Source organism: Saimiri boliviensis, chromosome 21 (assembly GCF_048565385.1).
Source record: "Saimiri boliviensis isolate mSaiBol1 chromosome 21, mSaiBol1.pri, whole genome shotgun sequence".
Lineage (NCBI taxonomy): Eukaryota > Metazoa > Chordata > Mammalia > Primates > Cebidae > Saimiri > Saimiri boliviensis.
This window is the reverse complement of record NC_133469.1, coordinates 15,596,837-15,624,048: the sequence shown is the minus strand read 5'-3', so window position 1 is coordinate 15,624,048 and position 27,212 is coordinate 15,596,837. Positions and strand designations below refer to the sequence as shown.

General features: G+C 55.7%; 1 protein-coding gene across 6 annotated transcripts in view; it reads left to right on the top strand.

The window, feature by feature from the left end:
* TOM1 (target of myb1 membrane trafficking protein) overlaps positions 1 to 26,831 on the top strand; it is a 45,655-nt gene extending 18,824 nt beyond the window's left edge. Inside the window, exons 4-16 of one of the 6 annotated variants that reach the window (XM_039463054.2) lie at positions 991 to 1,140; positions 1,460 to 1,594; positions 1,732 to 1,878; positions 5,270 to 5,386; positions 7,925 to 8,058; positions 11,256 to 11,289; positions 11,682 to 11,775; positions 12,578 to 12,698; positions 18,164 to 18,239; positions 23,210 to 23,263; positions 24,583 to 24,642; positions 25,783 to 25,825; positions 25,908 to 26,831. In XM_039463054.2, the coding sequence (XP_039318988.1) occupies positions 991 to 1,140; positions 1,460 to 1,594; positions 1,732 to 1,878; positions 5,270 to 5,386; positions 7,925 to 8,058; positions 11,256 to 11,289; positions 11,682 to 11,775; positions 12,578 to 12,698; positions 18,164 to 18,239; positions 23,210 to 23,263; positions 24,583 to 24,642; positions 25,783 to 25,825; positions 25,908 to 26,062 (1,320 nt within the window). In that variant the 3' untranslated portion in view covers positions 26,063 to 26,831. The remainder of the gene's footprint in view (positions 1 to 990; positions 1,141 to 1,459; positions 1,595 to 1,731; positions 1,879 to 5,269; positions 5,387 to 7,924; positions 8,059 to 11,255; positions 11,290 to 11,681; positions 11,776 to 12,577; positions 12,699 to 18,163; positions 18,240 to 23,209; positions 23,264 to 24,582; positions 24,643 to 25,782; positions 25,826 to 25,907) is intronic. The other 5 variants (XM_039463055.2, XM_039463056.2, XM_039463057.2 and 2 more) reach the window with 5 other exon arrangements.
* Positions 26,832 to 27,212: the final 381 nt, after the last annotated feature.

The following is a 27,212-nucleotide window of genomic DNA, read 5'->3' as shown; positions in this document are numbered from 1 at the left end:
GTCCTATGGCAGGACCACAGTCTAGTGAAGTCACCTCCCCTCAGACCCAGCAGGACCCCCAGCCCCGCCCCCCAGGGCTCCTCATTTGAGGCTGGAAAGGAAAGGTCCGTGGGCAAAGCACCATCCTGTCTACACTGCAGACAGATGTAGAATGACAAGAGGCCATTTGGCAAGGTTCTCCCCAACCCCGCAGCGTGGGAGCAGACGCTGACGTCACTCCAGAACCACTGGCAGGGAGAGCCTGGGCCAGAGCACCTGCGGGTGACATGGATGCCCACTAAACCCAGGCCTCCATGGGGTCCGGGAGGCCGGTGGACTGAGTTGGGTGCTGCCCGGCACTTCGATGCTCTGGAAAATAAATGTAAAATCAATGCCAGTGGTTGAGAACAGCCTTGCCCACACCACTGAGCCAGTGTAGATCTCAGGACGGCAAGACAAGCGTGGGCCTCCTGGCTGGCGGCATGGGTTTGGCTGGGAAAGATAGAAACACTGTCCCGTCCCATCCTCCCCACAAGCCGCATTTACATCCAGGGGAACTGGCTCCGGCGAAAAGCAGAGGCAATTCCTGCGACTCAGTGGGAAGCGGAGAGTGGGGGAGGGGAGTTCAGTGCCTTTTCCCTGGGCTGCAGGCTCACCAGTTGATTGACAGCTTAGGTGCTCCTTGATTTCCTCTTGGAGAGCCCCTTCCCTCTAGACCACATCAGCCTGGAGACGGCGTCAGGATTCTGTGTGCACTGACGCCAGTCAAGCGGGAAAGTCCAGCCTGCACACCGCCCCTCTGCCCACCCTAGGCCCCTCCTTCCAGTAAACAAGTCCCCCGGTCCTGGCATTGTCCCATTCTTCCATGTTCAGGGGTCTCACTCTAGGAAGTCCCATCTCCTGTGCTGGGCCTCCCCTCTGGGACACAGGAGGAGCCACGCGGCGGGGGTGGGGTCCTGGGCACCGCCCCTCCTCTGACCAGGTGCTCAGCAGCACCTCTTGTCCCTCCAGGTCTTAGAAACCTGCGTCAAGAACTGTGGGCACCGCTTCCACGTGCTGGTGGCCAGCCAGGACTTCGTGGAGAGTGTGCTGGTGAGGACCATCCTGCCCAAAAACAACCCACCCACCGTCGTGCATGACAAGGTGCTCAACCTCATCCAGGTGAGTGCCAGGACAGGGCAGGGCAGGGCAGGGTCAGGACGGGCCGGCAGCACAGGAGCTCCCTGCCCAGCTCGAGGCCATCGTGTTTGCCCCAGGCTCCACTTCTCATGTCGGGGCGTCTCGCTTGTCTGCTGGTGGGATGTTCTGTGCCAGGAGGAAGCTTGCCAACTGGGTGCTTTGCTGTGGAGGGGGCAGGGCAGATGTCGTTAAAAAAAAAATAGGGAAAGAATGTCTCTTCTCTGTCTGGGTGCCAGGTGGGCGGGCTCACGGGGGGAAGGTGAGCTGTGGTTACTGGCCGTGTTCCCTTGTCCCCTCTCAGTCCTGGGCCGACGCGTTCCGCAGCTCGCCCGATTTGACAGGTGTGGTCACCATCTATGAAGACCTACGGAGGAAAGGTCTGGAGTTCCCCATGACTGACCTGGACATGCTGTCGCCTATCCACACGCCCCAGAGGGTGAGAGAATTGCCGCGCCGGGAGCTATAGGAAGGGAGGCAGGACTCATCCCCAGAGACATCCCCAGCCTGGCCCCTGACTTCCTGGGCTCTTGACGTTCCCAGGAGTCCTCACTGCTCCTGTTTTCCTCCCTCTAGACCGTGTTCAACTCAGAGACAGCATCAGGACAGGATTCTGTGGGCCCTGACAGCAGCCAGCAGGAGGACTCTGGCCCGCACACCGCCCCTCTGTCCACCCCGGCCATACTCTCTGGTGACACACCCATAGTACCAACCCCGGAGCAGGTAAACAAGCCTGAGTTCAGAACGGTCAGGGCCAGGCAGGTGGGCCACCCACGTCAGGGAGGACCCCTGTCAGCAGTGACCATCCACGCCTCCACTTCTTCCTCCCAGCAGCCCACAGCGGGTGTGTGATTCTTCCTGTTGGAGCGTTGAGGCTCAGAGAGGTCCATTCACTTGCCCAGAGCACACAGTGATCACGCAGCTGGGATTCCAGCTCACATCTGTCTGACTCCTGGCAGGCACTGCCCTGTACCTTGGCCATTTGCCAACCCGTGTTTTCCCTCCGACAGCACGATGGAGAGGAGGTGCCCTGTAGGCGGCCCCTTCAACCAGGGCAGCGCCACCCGTGTGGTTTCTTACATGCTCACAGCTTTCATTTGAGCCGGGCATGGTCACGTGCATCTGTGATCTCAGCTTCTCAAAGGTTCAGGCAGGAGGATGGCTTGAGCCAGGAGCTCCAGACCAGGCTGGGCAACAGAAAGAGACCTGTTTTTTTTTGGTGTTTTTTTTTTTTTTTTAAAAAAAAAAAAAAGAAGAAGAAGAAGAGGAAGTTTCATTTGAACAGAGGTTCTGCCTGTAAAGTTTTAAAACATGTGTGCAAAAAATTAAAAACATGCCCATTGTACCATGCTGCTTCCTATGAAGTCTCAAGGTTTTGAGGCTTTTTTGGTTTGTTTGAGACAGTCTTGCTCTGTCACCCAGGCTGGAATGCAGTGGCACTCAGAGACAACATCAGGACAGGCTGAGGCAACATGTTTAGGCTCACCGCAGCCTCTGCCTCCCAGGTTCAAGCAATTCTCCTGCCTCAGCCTCCTGAGTAGCTGGGACTACAGGCATGAGCCACCACGCCCAGCTAATTTTTTGTGTTTTTAGTAGAGAGGAGGTTTCACCGTGTTGGCCAGGCTGGTCTCGAACTCCTGAGCTCAAGTGATCCTCGTCTCAGCCTGCTAAAGTGCTGGGATTGCAGGCATGAGCCACCGTGCCCGGCCAAGAAGGTTTGAGACTTAGCGTGAGATTCTAGGGGACAGGTTTTTCCAGAACGTGTGACGGGCTTTGGAGGATTACCCACCTCAGGGCAGGTGGCACCCTGACTGAGGCAGCCTGGGCATCTCTCTTCCTTCCTCCTGAGGCTGGAGGTGGGCCGACTTGCCCACCGGGCCAGGAGCCACTTGTGGAGTGCCACGGTCGCTGTGTCTGCTGAGTCACCTCTACAGCCATGACCCGCTCATAGAGCTTGGGGGCTTGTCATTCCGGACTTTTGGCTGCTGGGGTGGGGGCACCCACTTTAGAGGTGTTGTACACACTTCAGACTCATCACATCAGCAGAGCATAAAGGCGGAGCTGCTGAGCGTGCTGGGGAGGAAGACATGGATACGTGAGGGAAAGAGAAGTGAAGCTTAACTTTCCAAATAAGCGTCCTCACTGCCCGCTTCATGTATCATTTGAACTCATTCTGCCCCTAACCTATTTGGACAGAAACTTCCGTAATTTGTTATCTCATAGCAAGTTATGAAATCACCCCCCAGAGTTACAAATATTACTAGAAAACTTAGCTAACCGGACCAAATTATTAACGCGTTTCCTGCTTGCCCCAAGAATACACTTGTCTCTAATCTTAATGTAACATCATACCCGTTTCTGTTACATTGGGAGTGGAGACAAGTCCGTTTAGAAATAACTCCAGGAACAGTTTTTTTGTTTTATTGTCATGTTGAAAATCAGATTTGCTTCAGCCTCAGCGCGTGTTTATGTCAAATCAGATGAGCGCTGACAGCGAGCTGTACTTTTTTTTTTTCTGGATGGGCTAAAGGTGTGTAAAAAATTGTAAAACCACTTTGTGGTGCAAAAAAATTGTCTAATTCAGTTATGATTTTAACCAATTGCCCGAAGTCTAGCATCTGTGTGGATTAAGACTCTAATTACTTCTAATGCAAGAAGCTGCTTGCTAAACAAAACTAAGTCGTCTCTGTTTAATTCAAGAGTCCTCTTTTGTCTCTTGGGACATGTTAAGACATCAGGCGCACAATGATGTTACTCCGAGACTCCTTTGTGATTAAGTCCCATCTGATTAGGATACATGGGGTTTGTGATCAGTGGTTTTTCCCCTCCCTTATACCAAGAGTGTTCATTAAATAAGCCAAATAGATCGAATGTTTTGCCGGTTTGGGAAGGTGTCTGTGAACCATAGTGAATACACTACTCGTCTCTACGCTCCATTTCTTCAGCTGTAAAAGCAGGGATATTGGTGCCTACCTAGGGTAAAAATTAGGTTAGCAATATATGTTCAATGCGTGGCACTTAGTAGTAGTAGCTGCTGTCACAATCGTGAATGTATGTAGTGATACTCCAAAATCAACTGTAACTCAGCCACATGATTTAGAATGTACCAGCATTTCTCAAAACGTAAAAGGGTTCTTCAGTCAAATAAACTTTGGAAGCTTTCATATTGGTCTTCTCCCAGGCATTCCTAGTGTATATAAGGATGTTAAACACCCACAAGACCCCACAGCATGAGGTCCTTCTATCAGTCGCCTTTCACAACCTGACCTCTTTGAGGAGACTGTAGCTTTATTGAAAATGTTTCCCCAACTCCCAGGATCCCTTTGACTATTGAAAACCTGCTCACATCCCTTGGAACAAGTGCTAAATTTGAGTTTCATATTCAAGGTGGGGGACAGGGAAAGGAGTGTCCTTAGATGAGCCTGGGACACCAAAACAGACCAGAAACAAGACAAAATCGCAGTCCTCTAGGAGGAGAGGGGGCAGAATTCCCGTCCTCTAGGAGGAGAGGGGGCAGAATTCCCGTCCTCTAGGAGGAGAGGGGGCAGAATTCCCGTCCTCTAGGAGGAGAGGGGGCAGAATTCCCGTCCTCTAGGAGGAGAGAGGGGGCAGAATTCCCGTCCTCTAGGAGGAGAGGGGGCAGAATTCCCGTCCTCTAGGAGGAGAGGGGGGGCAGAATCCCCGTTCTCTAGCAGGGGAGAGAGAGAGAGCCTGCAGCCTCCCTCCTCTTCTTGTGGGGAGCCGCCCTCCAGGGCCTCATTAGCTGCTGTGTTAGACCCAGGAGATGCTGGAGTCTTCCAGCCACACTCCGTGGCTCATTTCCCCTCAGCTTGTTTTCTTTCAGCCTCTCCCTGCACCAGGATCCCCAGTGTGGAGATGGTAACGGGAGGTAGCACCTCTGGGAGGGGTCTGCAGAAGCGGTGTGGCAGGCCCAGCACAGCCTCTAGTGCTGGGCTGTAGCCTGGGACCCAGGAGGGAGACCGCCTAGAGTGGCCGCTGGGAGGTTGGCTCCCTGGGGCTGCACCCGGGATTGGTGGTCCTGGGTTCTGTCCCTGTGAGTGACATGGGCTCCAGACGTCAGGCTTCTCTCACCACGACACACCGTGTGTTTCAGATTGGGAAGCTGCGCAGCGAGCTGGAGATGGTGAGTGGGAACGTGAGGGTGATGTCGGAGATGCTGACGGAGCTGGTGCCTACCCAGGCTGAGCCCGCAGACCTGGAGCTGCTGGAGGTGAGCAGGCGGCGCCTCCCCGGGGACCGATGACTCCTGTCCAGTCACACACATGCGTTCCTTCCAGCGTACACGGCAGTCTTCACGGCTTTCTCCACACTCCGTGGTCACAGTGGGGACATGTTACCACCAGGGACTTTGGAGTCCATCAGATTGGAATCAGATCTCAACTGTACCACTATCTGGTTTAACAAAGTAGCCGCCCTTGCCTCAGTCTCCTCATCTGTAAGGTTGCCCTGACAATAGCCTTACAGCACAAGTTTGATGTGAGAATTAAATAAGGCATGAAAAGCACCCAGGCCTGTGCCTGACAGAGTGAAACACCCAGCAAGGAGTCATTAGACAAAGCTGGAAGGTGAGATTTCCACCATATGGAATCCGAGACTCAGCAGGCAGGTGTGAGAGGGTGGTGCCAGCCTTGAGATGGGCCAGCCACTGGTTTTGGGGAGCCAAGGCAGGCGGGAGCTGGAGGTTCCTGTTCCCATGTGTCACGTGGTATTCCCACGGCCTCCGCCCGGGTTGGGGGTCACTGGAGCAGAAGAGGTACTGAGATTGGGGAAAAGCACTCTCCCCATGGAGGTCGGTTATAGAGGCACCAAGAAAGCTAGGAATCCCCAAGGCCCAGGAGTCAGCAGATTGCATGAGAGGACAGAGTGCTTCGTGGAACTGTTCGAGTTCCTGTTGCTCGTCCACCAGGCCTCAGTCTCCTTGAAGGCAGCGCTGTGTCTCCCTCGCCACTGTGTCTGTGTGCTTGGCCGTGCCGTGCTGACTGTCCGGCTGTGCAGGGGTCCTTGCAGGGGTCCTCACTTGGGGGTATAGGGTGGGGAGAAAAGGAGCAGCCTCAGAGTTGAATGAATACATGAACTTCAAACCCAGTAAGGGCTCAGGGAGAGAAGACCGAGAGGGATTGCTCCAGCACAGGCAGTTTCGTATGTCCCAAGCCAAGGCATGAGATGTGAGCAGTTGGGGACTCAGTGGCTGAGCAAGATGGACGTAGTGACAGCTCCCATGTGTCAGCCACTTCCTGTGCTCTGGGCTATATGGGGACACTTGGTTCACATCACTCACGTAATCCTCGCCACCCCATTTTCCAGCTCAGGAAACTGAGGCATAGGGAGATCAGATAACATGTCCAAGGTTATATGGCTGATAAGTAACAGAGCTGGGATTTGAACCTCTGGGCCTGGCTCAAAGTGCCACTCTTCTGCTCTTGAGAGGGGCCAGCAGGGAAGCGGAAGCAAAGCCACCATGTGCTTGATCACAGAGCACGAGGGGGGCCCACAGGATGTTGAAAGGCACCCACCCTGCCCCTGTGCTAAGGGCGATAAGGAAATCCCAGAGGCCTGACCTTGGAAGGGGTGGGGAACAAGGTCCACACAAGAGCCAAAATAAACACGGGCAGTGCTGGGCCTGAGCGATGCCTCCCAGGAGAAAGGCACGCTGGCGCAGGGCCACAGTCGGCGATGCCGAGCAACTCCTGGACCTCAGGATCCAGGCATCTGCCATGACCCAGGGACCTTCACTTGGTGGCAGGTACCTACCTGAAGAAACAAATAGCCAGTCTTTTTTTTTTTCTTTTTTCTTCTTCTTCTTTTTTTTTTTAAAAGATGGGGTTTCACCATGATGGTCTTGAACTCCTGACCTCAGGTGATCCACCCACCTTGGCCTCCCAAAGTGCTGGGATTACAGGCGTGAGCCACTCTGCCCGGCCCACAAATAACCAGTCTTAACAATCAAAACCCTAACGCTGTGGTTTTCCGTTTTTTTTTCTTTTCTTTTCTGTTTGAGGCAGAGTCTCACTCTGTGACCCAGGCTAGAGTGCAGTGATGTGATCTCAGCTCACTGCAGCCTCTGCCTTTTGGGTTCAAGCTATTCTCCTGCCTCAGCCTCCCGAGTAGCTGGGATTACAGGCGCATGCCACCACGCCTGGCTAATTTTTTTTGTTTGCAAAGGAGTTTTGCTCTTGTTGCCCAGGCTGGAGTGCAATGGCACGATCGCAGCTCACCAAAACCTCTGCCTCCCAGGTTCAAGTGATTCTCCTGCCTCAGCCACCCAAGTAGCTAGGACTATAGGTATATACCACCACGCCCTGCTAATTTTTGTATTTTTTGGTAGAAACAGGGTTTCACCATATTAGACAGGCTGGTCTCAAACTCCTGACCTTGTGATCCACCTGCCCCAGCCTCCCACAGTGCTGGGATTACAAGCATGAGCCGCACCCAGCCTCAGTTTTTTTTCAACTAAGCAAAGATGGTGGCACAGCCTTTATTCTGCAGTCTGCACGAAGCCAAGTTAAACCAGCAGCACAGTTGAACATTGAACAGTTGGTGGTTTCCTGTGGATAAAATTTTATAACACTCGAAAGTGAAGTTCAAGTTCATGTTTGTAGAACACACAAAGCTGTTCCGTGGAACCTTGAAGTCCACTTTGGACACCTCTCCCTCCTCCAAGGCTTGCCCAGGGGCTGGAGGCCCGTGCATTAGAGCTGGCCTCACTCTGAGTCACGTGGCTGTGGCGTTTTCAATTCTTTCCTGGCAGGAGCTCAACCGCACGTGCCGAGCCATGCAGCAGCGGGTCCTGGAGCTCATCCCTCAGATCGCCAATGAGCAGCTGACAGAGGAGCTGCTCATCGTCAATGACAATCTCAACAACGTGTTCCTGCGCCATGAACGGTAGCCCCAGCCCCTCCCCGGGCTCTGACCAACTGCCCCAGCCCTCTCCCTTCCCTTCTTCCCTGTTCTCAGATGCCTGAGTCCTGAGGTCTCCTCATACCGCCTCAGCCTTTTCTCATCCTCCTGGCAAACACAAGGCAGGCTCCTGGGGCGTGTGCCCTCAGCTGTCTTCTTCCAGGATGTTTATGAAGGCCTGTGCTTCTACCCATCCCGCCTCTCCTTTCCAGGGTTAGCCCTGCTGCTTGTGCCCAAGTCCAGCCCTAGGAGATGGTCACAGGTCACAGCTGAGAGCATGGCCCTGCAGTCAGACGGGCTCGGTGTGTCGTTGCTCACTCCACCACTTCCTGGTTCTGGAGCCTTCAACAAGTGACTTCACTGCTGCAAGCTACACAAAACATTTCTGGCTAACTTAGAAAGAAGAATTTGTTAGGATAATACTCTTTATTATATGGGTAGCTTTCAAAATCTAAAGAAAAGTGAAACTGACGTCTCCCAGCAGAGCAAGAAAGATCGATCCCAGGGTAGCTCAGATATCACAGGGGCAGAAACTCCTGGGCCACATCCCCAGGGTGCTGCCATCAGTAAATGGATCAGCTTAAACAGCTTGTCCACAAATACCTGTCCACGGTTTTTTTTTGTTTTGTTTTTTGTTTATTTGTTTGTTTGTTTGTTTGTTTGTTTTGAGACAAGGTCTTGCTCTGTCACCCAGGCTGGAGTGCAGTGGCATGATCACGGCTCACTGCAGCCTCAACCTTCTGGGCTCAAGCAATCCTCCCACCTCAGCCTCCCAGGTAACTGGGACCACAGGCATGTACCACCACACCCAGCTAATTTCTTTCTTTTTTTTTTTTTTTTGCAGAGACAGGGGTCTCACTATGTTGCCCATGCTGGTTTCGGACTCTTGGTTTCAAGCAGTCCTCGCTCCTTGGCCTCTCAAAGCATTGGTATTACAGGCATGAGCCACCACCCACCTGCCCACATTGCATCATTCTGTTCAAGAGTCACATTGCTAAGACACTTGGATTGGCTTAGCTTCATGGTGCCCACCAGTTGGGGGAGGGGAGAGGACCTTCTGATGGCAGCCCCACTGGGATGATGTGAAATAGGGGAGGGGCAGTTTCTCTAAAGAGCACGTAGGTGCTTTTACAAAAGAAGAAGGGACGGGCATGGCGGTTCGTGCCTGTAATCCTAGCACTTTGGGAGGCGAGGCAGTGGATCACTTGAGGTTAGGAGTTCGAAACTAGCCTGGCCAACATAGTGAAACCCCATCTCTACTAAAAATACAAAAATATTAGCTGGGGTTGGTGGTGAGCACCTGTAGTCCCAGCTACTTGGGAGGCTGAGGCAGGAGAATTGCTTGAACCCAGGAGGCAGAGGTTGCAGTGAGCCGAGATCCTGCCACTGTACTCCGGCCTGGGAGACAGACTGAGAGTCTGTCTGAAATCTAAAAAAAGAGAGAGAGAGAGAGAGGGAGGACTGCTGGGCCTGCAGAAACTGCATGCCCATCACACCTCCTCTGTGTCCGTAAAATGAGGCTTGTGGCATGACTGAGGGTCCATGAAACAGTGCCTATAAAGCACTTAGCAGTCAAAGGTATCTGATAAATGACGCTAGTTATTCTAGCCTTCTCCGGCCCCTTGTTCATATTCGGTGTCTTTCTCCATCAAAAGACACTCACTGATTGATTCTAAATCAGTGGAGAGTAGGGGGTGCCCTGCAGGTCACATCTGCCTACCTTCTTCTGCTCATTGGCCCAGTGGAATGAAAGGTCTTCCCTGCCATTTTGGGGTATGGGCTGTGAGGTGACTGAGGGGCCCCATCTGGTAGCTGGGACGCCCTGACACCCACAGTCATTAGGCTGAATGTTTGCCACAGCTTTCAGGTTCACAGTCACTTACACCCACGTCTTTTTTTTTTGTTTGTTTGTTTGTTTGTTTGTTTGTTTGTTTTTGAGACGCAGTTTCGCCCTTGTTACCCAGGCTGGAGTGCAATGGTGCGATCTCGGCTCACCGCAACCTCCGCCTCCTGGGTTCAGGCAATTCTCCTGCCTCAGCGTCCTGAGTAGCTGGGATTACAGGCACGCGCCACCATGCCCAGCTAATTTTTTGCACCATTAGTAGAGACGGGGTTTCACCATGTTGACCAGGATGGTCTCGATCTCTTGACCTCGTGATCCACCCGCCTCGGCCTCCCAAAGTGCTGGGATTACAGGCTTGAGCCACCGCGCCCGGCCACACCCACATCTTAATTTGAGCCTCATCACGTTTGGGAGGCAGGTGCCTGCAGATATAGACAAGGAGACAGAAGTTCAGAAGTAGTGTAATTTACCCAAGGTCATGTAGTAAGTGACAAGGCCGCAACTCGAACAGATCCCAGACTAAAGTCTTCTCGATCTATCTCACCAGCCCCTAAGTAGCTCCATAAAGCAAGGTTAGAGATATGTGTGTCTTGCCGGGCATGGTGGCTCATGCCTGTAATCCCAGCACTTTGGGAGGCCGAGGCGGGTGGATCACGAGGTCGAGAGATCAAGACCATCCTGGTCAACATGGTGAAACCCCGTCTCTACTAAAAATACAAAAAATGAGCTGGGCATGGTGGCACGTGCCTGTAATCCCAGCTACTCAGGAGGCTGAGGCAGGAGAATTGCCCGAGCCCAGGAGGCGGAGGTTGCGGTGAGCCGAGATCGCGCCATTGCACTCCAGCCTGGGTAACGAGCGAAACTCCGTCTCAAAAAAAAAAAAAAAAAAAAAAAAAACAGATGTGTGTGTTTTTCTTACACTACTGTAGAGAGCCACTAACACACACACACACACACACACACACACACACACACACACACACAAGTAATTGAAACCAGTTTCATAAAACAGCCCTTACCTTTGCTGCCTACCATGCATTCCTGTTTTCTTTGCTGTTCTATTCTTGTTTATTTGTTTCACGCTAGTCATGACTAGGGTTGCCTTATCATTGAGGCAACCAACTTGGGTCACTTGTGCAAGTGTAAGAGGAACACTGCTACTTACCCAGGGACAGCAGGCATAAACTGGATCTGTCCAGGGCACACCAGACATATCGTCACCCTGATCATAACCCACTGTGTTGATTTTGAGACCCACAGTTTGTAAAGCTCTGCCTGGCCGTGCGGTGGGACCCCGTCTCGGTCTGCCTCCATAACGCGTGTCTTTTCTATCTTGTAGGTTTGAGCGGTTCCGAACAGGCCAGACCACCAAGGTAAAAGGCTTCTTTTCTGGGACTAGATCAAGCCATGTTCGTGGGAAGAAGGAGTGCCATTCTGACCTCCCTCCCACGGTGTCCTGGACAGGGTGGTGCTGTCTTATCCAGGCCCATAGAGAAATCCCCTTCTAACTTTGTAGGCCCCTGTCCCTTTAAGGTAAATAAGGCTGCACCACCACCTGATGCCCAGGGGTCTCCCCAACCGGGTCCCAGGGAGTCCAGCTGAGCTGGAGCCTAAGGGGAGAAAGGAAACCCCCTGACGCCCAATCATGGCTACTGGGGCCCTGGTGACAGATCCTTGGGCAAAGCCTGCAGGCCCCAATGCTTGGGGCAGACAGGAAGGAAGCTGCAGGCAGGGGGGGATGATCAGGGCATCTCCTTCCCACCAGGCCCCAAGTGAGGCCCAGCCGGCAGCTGACCTGATCGACATGGGCCCCGAGCCAACAGCCCCCGGCAACCTCTCCTCCCAGCTGGCAGGAATGAGTAAGTGTGCTTTGGAGGGCTCCAGCTGAGGGTACATTATGGTGCTGTGGGCACCCCTACGCTTTCGGGGGGTACCCCTGTTATGCACCCACAGCATAATGTCAGTCTAGACCCCGCCTGGCTGGGGTCCCAGGCTGAATGTTGCTTCAAGGGTGTGCACTCGGGGCAACTGCCCCTCGCCGCCCGAGCCGGAGCCCCCTTGGGTCCCACCGTCCTAGGACCGGCCCTCTACACGGAGCTCTCCATGGCTCCAGACGTCGGCATGAGCCTCAAAAGCTGCTTAAACCTCCGGAGCCGCTTTCCTCCTCTAACAGGCTAGGGAGGGGGGCTCTCGCGGAAGTGCTTAGACCATGCCAGGCCCACGCTGCACTCTGGCTGAGGAGTTGGCCCTTGTCACTGTTATCGCGGCGATAGGTTTTAATATAATTTACTGTCTGTTTCCTGCCAAGCCCCGGGAAATCATTAGCATTCCATTTTGAATCACTCATGCTACACTTCTTTGAAAACAATCGACCACACATCTGATTGCCATCCTCCTGCCCAGCCGCTTCCCCTCGCAGATACAATGGATAGCATTTGGCCTGTTCTCTAACACAGCGGCCCGAGGAGGGGAGAGGAACCTAACGCTGGAGAGCGGAAGCGGCGTGCCCAGGGCCCCGCAGCCAGCAGGAGCCTGCCTCGCACATCCCCCCAGCCACACGGGCCGCGTCCCAGCACCAAGCCCTGGGCCTGGCAGCGGGCAGCTCAGCACGCAGGGGCGGCGTGCGGACGGCTCCTTCATGTGGCCTTTCTGTCCCTGCAGACCTAGGCTCCAGCAGTGTGAGAGCCGGCCTGCAGTCTCTGGAAGCCTCTGGTCGACTGGAAGATGAGTTTGACATGTTTGCGCTCACACGAGGCAGCTCGCTGGCTGACCAACGGAAGGAGTGAGTGGCCTGGCCCTGCCTTGGTCCCCTGCAGGTTGGGTGGCTCTCTGCTGGGGAAAGCCTCTCTCAGGGCCCTTGAACCTGGCTTAATGATGGACACACCATGAGGAAGGGCACAGAGCCCCTGCCACACCCCTTTAGTGTCCCCTAAGGCAGTCCAGCATGGCCGGGCACCCCGGTGGTCAGCTGACAGACTGCGTTCCCCACAGGCCGGGCTGGGTGGGGGAGGGGTGCCTAATGACCCACTGTGTGCCAGTGTCTTCCACAGTCTGATCAGAGGGGGAAACTGAGGCACAGAGCGGGGCAGGGTTGTTTGCCCCAGATCAAGCAGCTAATATTTGACAGCACTGGGTTAGGAGCCCAGGGCTGTCTAGTTCCACAACATGGTATCTCCACCCGCCCCCTCCTCCGGGCACTGTGTACCACATCGGAAGCCCTCCAGGAGCAGGGAAGTCTCCTGATAAATCCTCAGGGACTTTAAAGCCAAGTCTTTTTCTGTTGTTCCATAGCCACCGTTCAGTTCTAGAGAAAATTCAGCAGGTTCTGTGGCCTTGCTCCAGAGCTGGGGCTCTGCCCTTCCCTGCACACTGCGCGCGTTTTCAGGAGGTGCTCTCAGCAGCATAGGCACGTGGCCTGAGTGTGTCCACCAGGGTCCCACCCCTTGCCAGGACCTGCAAGAGAACTGGCCCCATACAGGCTTGTAAGAGGAACAGTCTGCCTGATGTTTCTTTAGCCCTTTGCTTGTGACCCTCAGGACTGAGCTATGAGCAGCCAGGATTCTTTTTTTTTGAGGCAGAGTCTTGCTCTGTCACCCAGGCTGGAGTGCAATGGCGTAATCTTGATTCACTGCAACCTCCGCTTGTGGGTTCAAGTGATCATCCTGCCTCAGCCTCCTGAGTAGCTGGAATTATAGATGCCCGCCGCCACACCCGGCTAATTTTTATATTTTTTAGTAGAGATGGAGTTTCACCATATTGATCAGGCTGGTCTTGAACTCCTGACCTCAGGCGATCCACCCTCCTCAGCCTCCCAAAGTGCTAGGATTACAGGCATGAGCCACTGTGCCCAGCCCAGGTTTCTTATAGCTAAGGAAAGTTCTAGATTATGGGATCCTCCCACTGACCCCACTCAGCTCCTTAGAAGTCATTGTGGTGTCTCTGGGAGCTTTGTCAATGGTCCTTCAGAAGGCCCGGGGATAGCCTCTCCACACCCACAAATCCAGGTCAAATCTGACAGGCTGCAGCCTGCCTGGGTTCTTAGTGCTGCCCCGGCTATTAGCTGTATCTTCCTTCCTTTCTTTCTTTCTTTCTTTTTTTTTTGAGATGGAGTCTCGCTGTGTCTCCCAGGCTGGAGTGCAATGGCATACTCTCAGCTCACCGAAACCTCCACCTCCCAAGTTCAGGCAATTCTCCTGTCTCAGCCTCCCAAGTAGCTGGGATCACAGACATGCGCCACCACGCCTGGCTAATTTTTGTATTTTTAGTAGAGGTGGGGTTTCACCATGTTGGTCAGGCTGGTCTCGAACTCCTAACCTCGTGATCCGCCCACCTCAGCCTCCCAAAGTGCTGGGATTACAGACGTGAGCTACCACACCCGGCCAGCTGTATCTTTCTTTGGTCTGAGCAGAATCTGTACTTTTTTTTTTTTTTTTTTTTTTTTTTGAGACGGAGTTTCACTCTTGTTACCCAGGCTGGAGTGCAATGGCGCGATCTCGGCTCACCGCAACCTCCGCCTCCTGGGTTCAGGCAATTCTCCTGTCTCAGCCTCCCGAGTAGCTGGGATTACAGGCACGCGCCACCATGCCCAGCTAATTTTTTGTATTTTTAGTAGAGACGGGGTTTCACCATGTTGACCAGGATGGTCTCGATCTCTTGACTTCGTGATCCACCCACCTCGGCCTCTCAAAGTGCTGGGATTACAGACTTGAGCCACCGCGCCCGGCCAGAGTCTGTACTTTTAAGCCTGGGTGCCCTGGGACCAGCAGCTCACAGTTGCCATGGAGTTAGGGGTGCTGCCAAGGCTACCCTGCAGAGGCAAACTAATGAGTCTGGTGGGGCTTGCAGCCTGGCACTGCCGGCCACCCTGGAGAGCCCTGGCACCTGCCATAGATCACCAGCCTGGCTGAGGTTTGCTGTTGCGCCATCAGTCCTCTGGGGAGCAGGCCCTGGGGACAAGAAAAAGCACACCAGGAGCTGGTACCCCAGGGCCTGCAGTCTCATGGGGAGAGTGACATGTACCGGGACTACCGCTGCGAAGGGCTAAGTGCTGTCCTGGAGGGGGCACCAGGCTCTGTGGACACAGAGGAGGGGGCATGCAACTCTGCAGAGGGCACTCAGGGCTGGACCAGCTGCCTGGTAGTCAGGAAGGCCATTTCAGGCACTAGAAACAGCATGTGCAAAGGCTTAGAGGCAGGGTGGGAGAGAGGTGCCCTGGCTCCCACACAGCAGCTAAGAAAGACACCCTTCACACAGGGAAGGGGGCAGGATGCTGAGAGGGTGGCGGGTCCCACTGGAGGCAGTTGATATTTTTTTTTTTTTGAGATGGAATCTCACTATTATTGCTCAGGCTGGAGTGCAATGGTACAATCTCAGCTCACCGCAACCTCCACCTCCTGAGTTCAAGTGATTCTCCTGCCTCAACCTCCCAAGTAGCTGGGATTACAGGCATCCATCACCACACCCAGCTAAGTTTTTGTATTTTTAGTAGAGATGGGGTTTCTCCATGTTGGTCAGGCTGGTCTCGAACTCCAGACCTTAGGTGATCCACCTGCCTCAGTCTCCCAAAGTGCTGGGACTAAAGGCGTGAGCCACCGTGCCCAGCCGAGGCAATTGATTTTATTCTGACATGAGCAGAAGGGAGCATAGGAAGGATTTCTCTTCTTACCAGATTTTCATCTTTGAAGCTGCCTTCAGCTGGGCACAGCTGAAATGACATCAGGCACCTTCTCAGGCCATTGGTCCTCCTGCAGGCCCTCCCCAGGGCTTGGTTTCCACCCTAGCAGAAGACATCAGCCAGGGTCAGGCGTGTGCCTGAGCATCCATGTCCTCTTCCCTTTGCTCTCCTGCTTGGCTGGCCCCCGTATGCTTCTGGGGGATCTTCCAGCTCTGGTCACCTAACTGGCCTTTCCTGCCTGACTGGCGTCCAGCCTGCTCCTCCCTGCACCTGCCTGGCCCCCCACTTCACACCAGCCTGTGACTGGCTCTGCCTTGGCTTGCAGGGAAAGCAGCTTCTTAGCAGCCGCTGTTTCTGCTCTACCTTTGACCGCAGCTGGCACCGTCACAGCCTTTCCTGCAGCCAGTTCCGTCCACTCAGTGCCAAGGAGCAGCAGGGCATCTGGGCAAGCCAGGCCTTCACAGGGCAGGGGTGTCCCTCACCCCTCTGTCCACATCTTTGTTAGTGCTGCTGTGCACAGAGGCTGTCTCTACAAGGAGCACTTAGACGGGTGTCACCCCAATGGCCCAGGTGCAGCCCCTGCCCACCAGCCTCACCGGGACCACCCGAGGAGTGACCCTCCGCCCCCCTGCACTGGACGTGGGGCAGCAGACCCCGCCTCAGGGGCCGCAACCCAGTGCAGGACGTGTGGGCTTCCTCCAGGGGCGTGCTTGGCCCTCCACCACCACAGGCATGGCCCTCGGGAACAGTCAGGCTTCAGGGCCACGTGTGGGCAGGAGAGAAAGGCAGGGGAGGCGAGGAGCGCTTAGGAAGGGCAGATAGTTCTTTTGAGTGAAGGGAAAGCATCGGTTTCTGTGTGTTCCTGGGGCTGGGCATGTTCTTCAGCCTTGCCCGCAATGTGCCAAGCATGTGTTAGAGACAGCAACATGCCACCTCCAGACCCTCAATTAGCAGGCGTTCTCTGGGTCACAACTGAGCAAGCTGACATCTCCCCCGCCGCTGGCACTGGCTTTAAGGTTGGCTCCAGCAGGGCCCCACAGTAGTCACTGGCCCACTCGCCATGGATGGGAGCCTTGTAACCAGGGAGAGGCTCAGCTAGTGGCCACGCTGCACCAGGGAACTCTGCCCCTGGTGGGAAGGAGCAGACAGCAGTGCTCTTCAAAGTGACTGCCTGGGAACAAGGGGTCTTACTCAAGTCCCTTTCAGTGCCAGCCTACTCCATTCCTAGGAAAGCAAGTTGATATTGCAAGAGTTCAATGTGGCCAGGCACGGTGGCTCACTCCTGTAAATCCCAGCACTTTGGGAGGCCGAGGTGGGTGGATCGCCTGAGGTTGGGAGTTCGAGACCAGCCTGGCCAACATGGAGAAACCCCATCTCTTCTAAAAATACAAAATTAGCCAGGAGTGATGGCAGACACTTGTAATCCCAGCACTCGGGAGGCTAAGGCAGGAGAATCACTTGAACCCAGGAGGCGGATATTGCAGTGAGCCGAGATCTCGCCACTGCGCTCCAGCCTGGGCAACGAGAGAAAAACTCCATCTCAACAACAAAAAGAGTTCAATGTAATGCCGTCCCAGTTCCTGAAGCTTCCAGTTAGATCAGCCCCTGCTTCACCGGAGTGTCAGGTGTCCTTATCCCTAGCAGGAATAGCAGACCAGAATTCTGTGGCTTCCTTCTTCACCTCAAAGCTGGACTGAGCCAGTGCTAAGGTCCTCTCTACTGGCAGTTCAGGGTGAGCAGAATGGAGCTCTTTCTCTGCATCAGGACTGGGTCCCCAATACCTGCCCTGGACATCCCCACTGCAGCCGCTGGGAAAGACACCCTAGCCGCCTCTCCTCGTCAGCCAGCTCCTCCTCCGAGGCTATTCTCTTGCTCCCCAGGAGACTTAACTTCAAACATCAAACACAACACACCCCTCCTCGCCTCTCCTCATCTGCCCAGCAGCTGCAGGGTCAGCTCCTGCCGCGCCTAGCCCATCCGCCCTGCATGCCCTCCCAGCTCCTGCCTCCCCGCCCTGCCTGGCTGGCTGGCATCCTCCAGAGGACATTTAGAAGAGCTGTAACCAAGCTGCCTCCCAAGCTGCCGCGACCAGGGGTGGGGTGGAGTGCTGGTGGTCATCTCTGTGCTGGTGAGCCAGTGCAAGACAGGATGGCACCTGGCCCACAGCGTACAGGTTTGTTTTCAGCAGCAGAATGGAATCCCCCATTCAAATACAACCTCATACAGAACCACAGTTTAGAAAATAGGAAACAAGACCTGCTCAGGAAAGGGTCTGCAGGGAATTCTCCCCGAGCCTAGGGGCGCTGGAGCGCCTTCTGTCTCCTGAGTTTAGCCAGTCTTGTTCGTAGCCATTGGCGGTCTTGGTCTGCCTGACCTCTCCAGCCTTTGCTGCTGCCTGCCATGTAGGTCACCTGTCAGATCCTCATATCCAGAGGCAGGAAATGAGACCCGTTCTACCATGTCCAGGCAGGCCTGGAAGGTGGGAGCCCTCGACCCGGGACCCCCGACCACTCCATTCTTGCATCAGCCATTGGTAAGGGCAGCTTCTGATGGCCTGGTGGTCTCTGTTTCAGGGTAAAATACGAAGCCCCCCAAGCAACAGACGGCCTGGCTGGAGCCCTGGACGCCCGGCAGCAGAGCACTGGTGCGGTAAGCAGGGGGGCCCTCCTGAAGGAGGTGAAGGAATGCTCACCCGCTGGGTGCCACTGCGGGCCAAGCCCTGGCTCAGCACATCCGCAGGCCTTTCCTCGTTTGGCTCTCTGGTCGGTTCTTGTTGGCTAATGTTATTCCCAATTTACAGCTAAGGAAACTGCTAGGGAGGCCAGGCCATTTGCCCAGGCTCACACGCACAGACTCACACCTGGGCTTGACTTGAAACTGGACACCAGCGGTCCTGGCTTCACATTCCAGCCCTACCGCCGACCAGCCCTGTGTGTCCTGAAGCAGATGATTGGCCTTTCTGACCCTCAGTCTTCTGAGACAGAGTCTTGCTCTATCACCCAGGCTGGAGCGCAGTGGTGCGATCTCGGCTCACTGCGACGTCTGACTCCCTGGTTTAAGCGATTGTCCTGCCTCAGCCTCCCAAGTAACTGGGATTACAGGCACGAATCACCATGCCCAGCTAATTTTTTTTTTTTTTTTTTTTAAGTAGAGATGAGATTTCACCATGTTAGCCAGAATGGCCTTGATCTCCTGACCTCGTGATCCACCCGCCTCGACCCCCTAAAGTGCTGGGATTGCAGGCATGACCGTCTCTTTATCTGTACATTGGGGTTTATCCTAGCACCTAGGCCTGTTTACAATAGAACACATAAGAGGATGTATTCAGGGTGCTTTACAGGGAGTTAGAGCCCAGTCAATATCACTCCGCTCTGCCTCTCTAGAGACTTTTTATTTGCAGGAGTGTAGGCAGAGAGGAATAAAAGCAGACCGTGAAGCGGCAGGGAGAAGTGCCAGGGTGCTCCTTGAATTCCATTTAGTTCCTTGACTGTGTTGAGTGACAGCCACTTGTCTAGCACCAAGCACACTTTGTGGGCGACCCCACGCCCTTTAGCAAGAGCTCCAAGCACAATTTTCTCATGCATTTAAATGTGTATCTGGATGCATATTGGGCAGTGTGAGAATCTCTGCTCCAGCAAGTGAGCACGCAGAGCAAGTCTTACGGGAGACAGTTTGAAATAGCAGGAACTGTGCGTCCAGGGAGTGAGGTGGCGGGCCCGGGCCCGAGGAGGAACCAGGCAGTGTGGGGACTTCTGAGGCCAGCATGGGGTTGGGGGTAGGAAATGAAGCTTCAGGGGTAGCTGGAACCAGAGGCCTCAAGGCAGCTAGGAGCACTGCAGATTGCATCCTAAGTGAGGTGGAGGCTGCAGGGAAGTCTTCAACACAGGAGGGACATTTCTCTTACTTCTGACGCAAAAGGATCAGGATGGAAGCTAAGAAAGCAAGGAGGGCCAAGCGTGATGGCCCAGGCCTGGAATCGCAGCACTTTGGGAGGCCGAGGTGGGCAGATCACTTGAGGTCAGGAGTTCAAGACCAGCCTGGGCAACATGGTGAAACCCTGTCTCTACAAAATATTTTAAAATTAGCCGGGCATGGTGGCGCACCTTCGTCCCAGCTAGTCAGGCACTGAGGTGGGAAGATCAGTTGAGCCTGAGAGGTGGAGGCTACAGTGAGCTGAGATTACACTACTGCACTCCAGCCTGGGCAATGCAGCGAGACCCTGTGGCAAAAAAAGAAGGAAAGCAGGGAAGGAGGAGTTTTGGAAACCTTCAAGTCCACTCCACCGTGGGCACAGTGTTCGTCACTCCCAAGGGCACTCTGCCTGCGCCACCGGGTCCCCAGCATCTCAGGAGCCATTCTCAAGTCAGAACAAGGCAAGGTCTGGGACACTGGGTGCGCCACCTGCACGTCTCATGGACAGAGGTTGACTCCACTGCCCAACGGGCGGCAGGAGAATCCAGGACCTCCCTGTGTGGCGTGCGACCTGCCGCCAAGCCGAACACATTGTGCACCCGTGTCAGAGCCTCCTGTCCTTTTTCGGGCGGAAGGCATCATTTACTGAGCCTGTGCCCCGGGCCGGGCCTGCGCTAAGCCCTTTGCCTCCCCTCTCTTACAGAGTCATTGCACAGACCCTTAGGGTATGTTACTATCCTGTTTTACAGATGAGAAAACTGAGTCCCAGAGAGAGGTTAAGTGAAACAACAGGCGTAATGTCCTGAGCATGGTGCCTGGCGCACACTAGTGTTTCCGCCATGTGCTTATCCCATTTACAGATGAGAAAACTGAGGCCGAGCGTTGGGAGAGACCTTGCCCAGGGTCTCGCAGGTATTGGTCTGCTTGGCTTCGAAGCCACGCAGAGAGCAAGTGCAGCAGATGTGAAAAGCTAGGTGCAAAGGAGGCTGAGTGGTGGCGGGGGGGTGCCCCCTTAGCCTCAGGCTCCCAGCTTGTCGGGTTCATCAGAGGTTCCACAGAGGTTGACTCCACCGCCCAGTGGGCAGTAATCCCAGCCAATCCGTTCCTGCTGCAGCCCAGAGACAGGGCTCACTTTCCCAGGGGCACACAGCAATCCAGGCGTGACTAGAAGCAGAGCCCAGGTGTCCTGGCTCCCACACCACCTTTGCAGCCCGCCCGCGGGGAGCAGCACACCACGCAGCTCCACCAGCAGCACAGCAGAAGCTGATGAGCCGGCGGTCACTCATTTATCTCCGATAACCCGGGAGAGTCCAGCCCCTTGCCACATTTGGGTAGGGTTTCTTAAAACCGTGTGAGCAAACACGTGCTCCCGGGGTGCTGGAGTCCGGCTGGTAGTAAGGCCTTCACCCACTAACCCACGAGAACACGATTCCCAGCAGCAAAGTACAAAACAGCATCAAAACTGCGCGTGGTGCCACCTGCAGTCCCAGCTACTCGGGGGGCTGAAGTGGGAGGATCACTGAAACCCAGGAGTTTGAGGTTATCATGAGCTGTGATTGTACCATTGCACTCCAGCCTGGGCAACGTAGTGAGACTCCATCTCAAAAAAGAAAGAAACAGAATCAAGTGCCAATCGTGGGCAGCCCATGTTTGCACCCTGGGATTCAGAGTAGGTCTCACAAGTCCCGTGACGAAGTGGCATCGCATGCTGTGTGCCAGGTTCTAGTTCCTTCGCTTCCTGACAAGCCGGCCATGTGCCAGGCCCCACGCTGGTCTGAGCTGCGTCCCAGCCAGGCACTGGGCGGCAGGCCGGGAGCTGGACTCCCATCTCCCTCCACTCTGGGGCACTAGGAAGCCGCTTGGTGCCATGGATGAATTTGAGAAGATTGGATAAACTGATGTTCCTAAAACCTGGGTGCCCGTCAGACCCCACCGGGAGCCTCCAGACCATCTGACAGCCACCTGCCCTGCCGTCCTGGGGTTGCTGAGGCCCAGCCTCTGGGCTCCTTGAGGAGAGGGTTGAGAAGCTTTGTTTAGTTTGCCGTCAGCTCCGCTCCAGCCTACTCGGGGCTCTGGCATCCCATAGCTGTTGTGGTTCACCCCTTGGTGGGTACCACAATACTTGCCTCATCCCTCTGCATGGCCACCACATCCACCACTCACACCTACACACACACACCACACCTACACCCACCACACACCTACCCACACACACCACACCTACACACACACACACCACACACCTACACACACACCACATACATCTACACTCACCACACACACCACACCTACACCCACCACACACCTACCCACACACACCACACCTACACACACACCACATACATCTACACTCACCACACACACCACACCTACACCCACCACACACCTACCCACACACACCACACCTACACACACACACACCACACACCTACACACACACCACATACATCTACACTCACCACACACACCACACCTACACCCACCAAACACCACACACCACACCTACACACACACACCACACACCTACACACACACCACATACATCTATACTCACCACACACACCACACCTACACCCACCACACACCTACACACACACACCACACCTACACACACCACACACCTACACACACACCACATACATCTATACTCACCACACACCACACACACCTACACCCACCACACACCTATACACACACCACATAGATCTACACTCACCACACACACCTACACACACCCCTACACTCACCACACATACCACACCTACACCCACCACACACCTATACACACCACATCTATACTCACCACACACATCTACACACACACCACACCTACACTCACCACACACCTACACACTACATGTATCTACACTCACCACACACCTACACACAAACACACCTACACCCACCACACACCTACACACACACTACATACATCTACACTCACCACACCTACACCCACACACCTACACACACACACATCTACACTCACCACACACATCTACATTCACACACACACCACATACATCTACAATCACACACCTACACACATGCCACACCTACACACACACCTACACACCACACCTACACACACACCATATCACCACGCCTACACACACACACCTACACTCACCACACACACCTACACACACACACCTCACCACACACACACCCCTACACTCACAACACACACATGCACCACACCTACACTCACCACACACATCTACACTCACCACATGCATTTACACCTACACACACACCACACCTACATGCACCACACACACCCCTATGCACACACCACACACACCTACACCTACACATCCCTATGCGCACACCATACACATCTGCACCCACTACACACACACCACACATACCTGCACCTACACACGTCTATACCTACACACACATACACCACTGTGCACCTCACAGACACCTACACACACCCCTATGCACACACCACACACATCTACACCTACCACATACACCTACACATATACCTACACACACCCCTACACCTACTCATACACCTACATACACCCCTACACACACACCCCTACACACAGCACACCTACACACTCAACACATACACCTACATACACACAAGGCGGCAGGCCTCCTGACCCAAAAGGCGTGCCCTGTTAGAAGCTGTGCCGCCCAGTGGCCCCGGCACGGCCACCCCTCTGCCATCAGCGTGACTCTCTCTTACCCAGATGGGAGGCGGCCATGAGAAGAGCCTCAGTGACTGGATGGTGAGACAAGGCATGGTGAGCAGGGGCCAGGCCTGACCGCCGAGAGCTGGGGCTGCTCGCAGGGCTCCTGCCAGGCGTGGGCATGGGGCATGGTGCTGCTGTCTTAGGGAGTGGGACCCGGGAGAAGACCCAGAGGAGCGTGGAGGGGCAGCTGAGGGCCCCGTAGGGCCCCTGGGCTCAGGCTGTTCCCAGATTGGCCCAGCCAGCCCAGCTTCTGCAGCTCCTCTGTGCCCAGTTCCCGCTCTTGACCCTCAGGCAAGGACAGGGCAGCCCCTCTGCCAGCTAAGAGGTGACTGGGGCAGCACACCAGGAGAGGGAACTGGTGCGGACAGCCGGGGCGCTTGCTGCTGGGAAGTCGGCTCCCGCCTTCTCTCCGGGCTCTGCTCCTGCCTGGGGGGCCTCAGGTGCTGGGTGTCGGAGCTTGGAGACCAGACTGGCCTGGTCAGGGAAAGACTCTGTCTTTTCCAAAATAGCTAATTAGTAACTAGTGCTACTAGCGTCGTTACTGACAAATAGTATCTAGGAACTGGCATTTCTTAAACACCTCCTCCGTGCCAGGCCCTGTGCCAAGCTCTTGACATCCATTCTCCCATTTCATCCTCACAGCTGCCTGGACGGTAGGTACTGCTGCTAGCCTCGCCCAGAGGGTGAGGGAAATGAGGTTGAAGAAGTTAAGTGACCCACTCAGAGTCGCGCTGTGTTGAGGGGTGAGCCAGACCCAGATCTTTCTGATTCTGAAGTCTGTGCCCATGAGTGCCCACTGGAGTCTGCCACTGCAGAAGCCGCTAGAGGAGAAAGCCTCCAACAACTCCTGGCCTTGTCTGATCAACTTGGCACCTCTGTTCTCAGGCCCTGCTATGCCCTCTTCTATCATGAATCCTGCATCTGCAGAGGCACCAGGGAATGGAACCTGGAGCCCCCTGGCTGGAGAAAATGCCTGGGGTTCATCCCCGGGCTTCGCGTGTCCCTTGTCAGATGCTCCTGAGCACCCGCAGCAATGGCCTAGCCCCTGCCCCAGGCCGTTGCCCAAAGCCCCTCCTCTAGCCTAGAACCCTGCCTGCAGGGTGTGTGAGAACTGGGGTCCTCTCCTCAAGGGGAAGGAGCTGCCTCTGACCCCGGCCCTGCTCCAGCTGCCGGGAGCTCTTGTCTCCGGGCTCTGACCTCCCTCGCTCACACCCTGCCACAGTGGGCGCAGGGGCGGGTCCAGGCAGCTAGGCAGCTGGGGCCTGGGTGGAAGGCTGCCCAGGGCCACCCAGCTGCAGGGCACTGAGCTGGCACTACCTTGTCGCCCAGGGCACTGCCCTCCCTGCCTCACCCTCTGCCCCTCCTTCCAGATCCCAGTCACACAGGCCTGCCTCATGGAGGACATCGAGCAGTGGCTGTCCACTGACGTGGTACGTTGGGGCCCAGTCAGCTCGGACGCAAAGGCTCAGGCCCCCTCCTCGCCCACACAGCAGGAGGGCCCATTGTTCTCACAAAGAAGTGACCCGTGGGGCCGGGGTAGAGCTGAGGGGCACACTTCAAGTCCCCATCTCCTGCCCCCTGCCCACCTCCTGCTTGATATGCTCCCCTCCTGCCAAGAGAAGGCCTGGGCACCCGTAGCCTCTCGGCTGCTTCCCAGAGCCTGCTCCCGAGGTGAGGCCCAGTGGGTATGTGCCCACCGCAGGGGCGTGGCAGGCTAGAGAGGCTGACCAAGGACGCGTAACGGCGCCAGCCTCTTTACTGCAGTAGCTCAAGGAGCCTCCAGCCATTAGCAGAAGGAACCCATCACCAGCCTGTTTACAGATCAGAAGATGATAAGCAGCTGTCCTCTAAAGGGGAACACCCAGGAGGAGGAGTGTGGGTGCCAGGAGACAGGGACCCCAATCCCTGCCACCCTCCCAGGGAGCAGAAGGAAGGAGAAGCAGACTCGGCTCCTACCCCAGCATCTGCCGCCCCCTTTCTGGGCACCAAGGCCCACATGGGCGCCGGGGCACTTCAGGCCCAGAAGCTGCCTCCTGCAGGTGGAGAGGCCGTTTCTGCCCAGGACTAAGCCACAGGGCAAGGACTCAGGCTCTCTGACTGCTGGCAGAAGCCTCGCCCCCTCCCTAGTTTGCAGTGTTAGCATGAATGGCCATCAGTCTCTGGGTATCAGCCTTTCTCCCCGGGGGTAAGGACCATCCACCCCTTGTGACCCTCCAAGGAAAGGAATCGGCACTCATCCAGGACCCACTGGGCACCAGGTGCTGGGCTTGGCGTGCGTGTATTATCCCATTTCAGCTCCCCAGCAACCCTCCAAGTTAGCTTCAACCCCCTCCCCCCACCCCACCTGCATTTTACAGAAGGAAAAAACAAGGCTCAGGAGGTTGGGTGCCACCTAGGGAAGGCCCCACAGCTCAGAGAGGAGCCCAGGTCCTGGGACTCGGGGGTGGTGCAGGGGGCAGAGCTGGGACCCAATGCTCAGGTTCAGCAGTGCCCGAGCTGCGGCCCCTCTGCCCCGGCTGACTGTCCTGGGACCCGGCTAACCTCTGCCTCCTTTCCTTCTACCTTCCCAGGGAAATGATGTGGAAGAGCCCAAGGGGGTCACCAGCGAAGGTAGTAGTCCCCACGCCTGCCCGCCCTTTCCTTTCGCCGGGGCTCTGGCCTCAGAGCCCACGCTCACCCTCTCCCTTTCCTCTAGAATTTGACAAATTCCTGGAAGAACGGGCCAAAGCCGCGGATCGACTGCCCAACCTCTCCAGTCCCTCAGCCGAGGGGCCCCCGGGTCCCCCACCTGGCCCAGTGGCCCGAAAGAAGACCCAGGAGAAAGATGACGACATGCTGTTTGCCTTATGAGTGTGGGGTCTGGCACCCTGCAGCCCAGGTCCCTGCTGCTCTCACACCCTTAGGCTGGGGCCTCCCTCCCTCCTCTGGTGTTAAGGCTGCTTTGGGGGTGGCTCGTTACCCCCTCTTCTCCTTCTTGAAGATGGAGCTGCCCCAGCTGCGGCTGGGGGCGTGGAGGCAGCAGGATGAACTGGGGACAGATCAGCGCTGCCTTGGATCTGGCTGCTCCGCCTTTCCCACCCCAGCCGACTCCGCCCAGGGCCACCCAGCAAAGTCACCATGAGACTTTGCTGAGAAGTGGAGCCCCCAGGACAGGCTGGCTTGCTGGCTGGTTGACCCAGGGTGACTCTCCTTCACTGAGTGATGCCCTGCTCTGGACCCATGCCCCAACGAGCCCTTCAGAGCCCACACTGCCAGTGGAGGCTGGCCACACTGGAAGTTCTGCCGAGCCTCCGGTCCATTCCCTGGTCTGCCTCATGGGGCCCCATGGCTTCGGCCAGCCATAAGGGCAGGGCGTGGAGGTGTGGAGGCCCCCTGAGGAGCTGCCGTGGCCCAGGCACAAAGCTGCAACTCTGCACGCAGTAGCTGAGAGGCTGCAGGTGGGGCTCCGGGGATGCTGGATGCTGGCCTCGCCTTCCCTCCACTGCCTTGTCCGTCCCCTTCCTCTGTTCCTCCTGGCCGGGCACCATGGCACTGGAGCGCACCTGTCGGTTGATCCTCTCGTACTGGGAGAGGTGCCTTTTGTATCCCCAATTAAAGGTAGAAAACCACCCTGCTAGCAGCATTGTCTCCTGGTGAGAAATGACTTCTTGGGCCTCACAGAGGTGACTGCTTTGGGCGGGGCTGGGGGCCACCCGAGGAGTGAGCATCTGTGTCTGGTGCAGGCGGAAGGACACTGCCCATGCCGCCTCCTCCCCCTGCAGGCTCCAGCCACTGCCCCCGCCCAGAGGATGCATGCCTCCCCGACTCAAGGCACTGCTGTCCCGTGAGGCCAGCTCCTGCCCTGCACAGAGCACACTAATCACAAGGGCAGGGACCCGTGTGGACTGCATGGGTGTGACGGGTAAGCAGGTCACAGGAGGATGCTGGCCTTCCGAGGCGGGGTGCCAGGCACTGCCTGGGGCTACACACTGGCTTGTACCATCACAACAGCCTGGGAGAA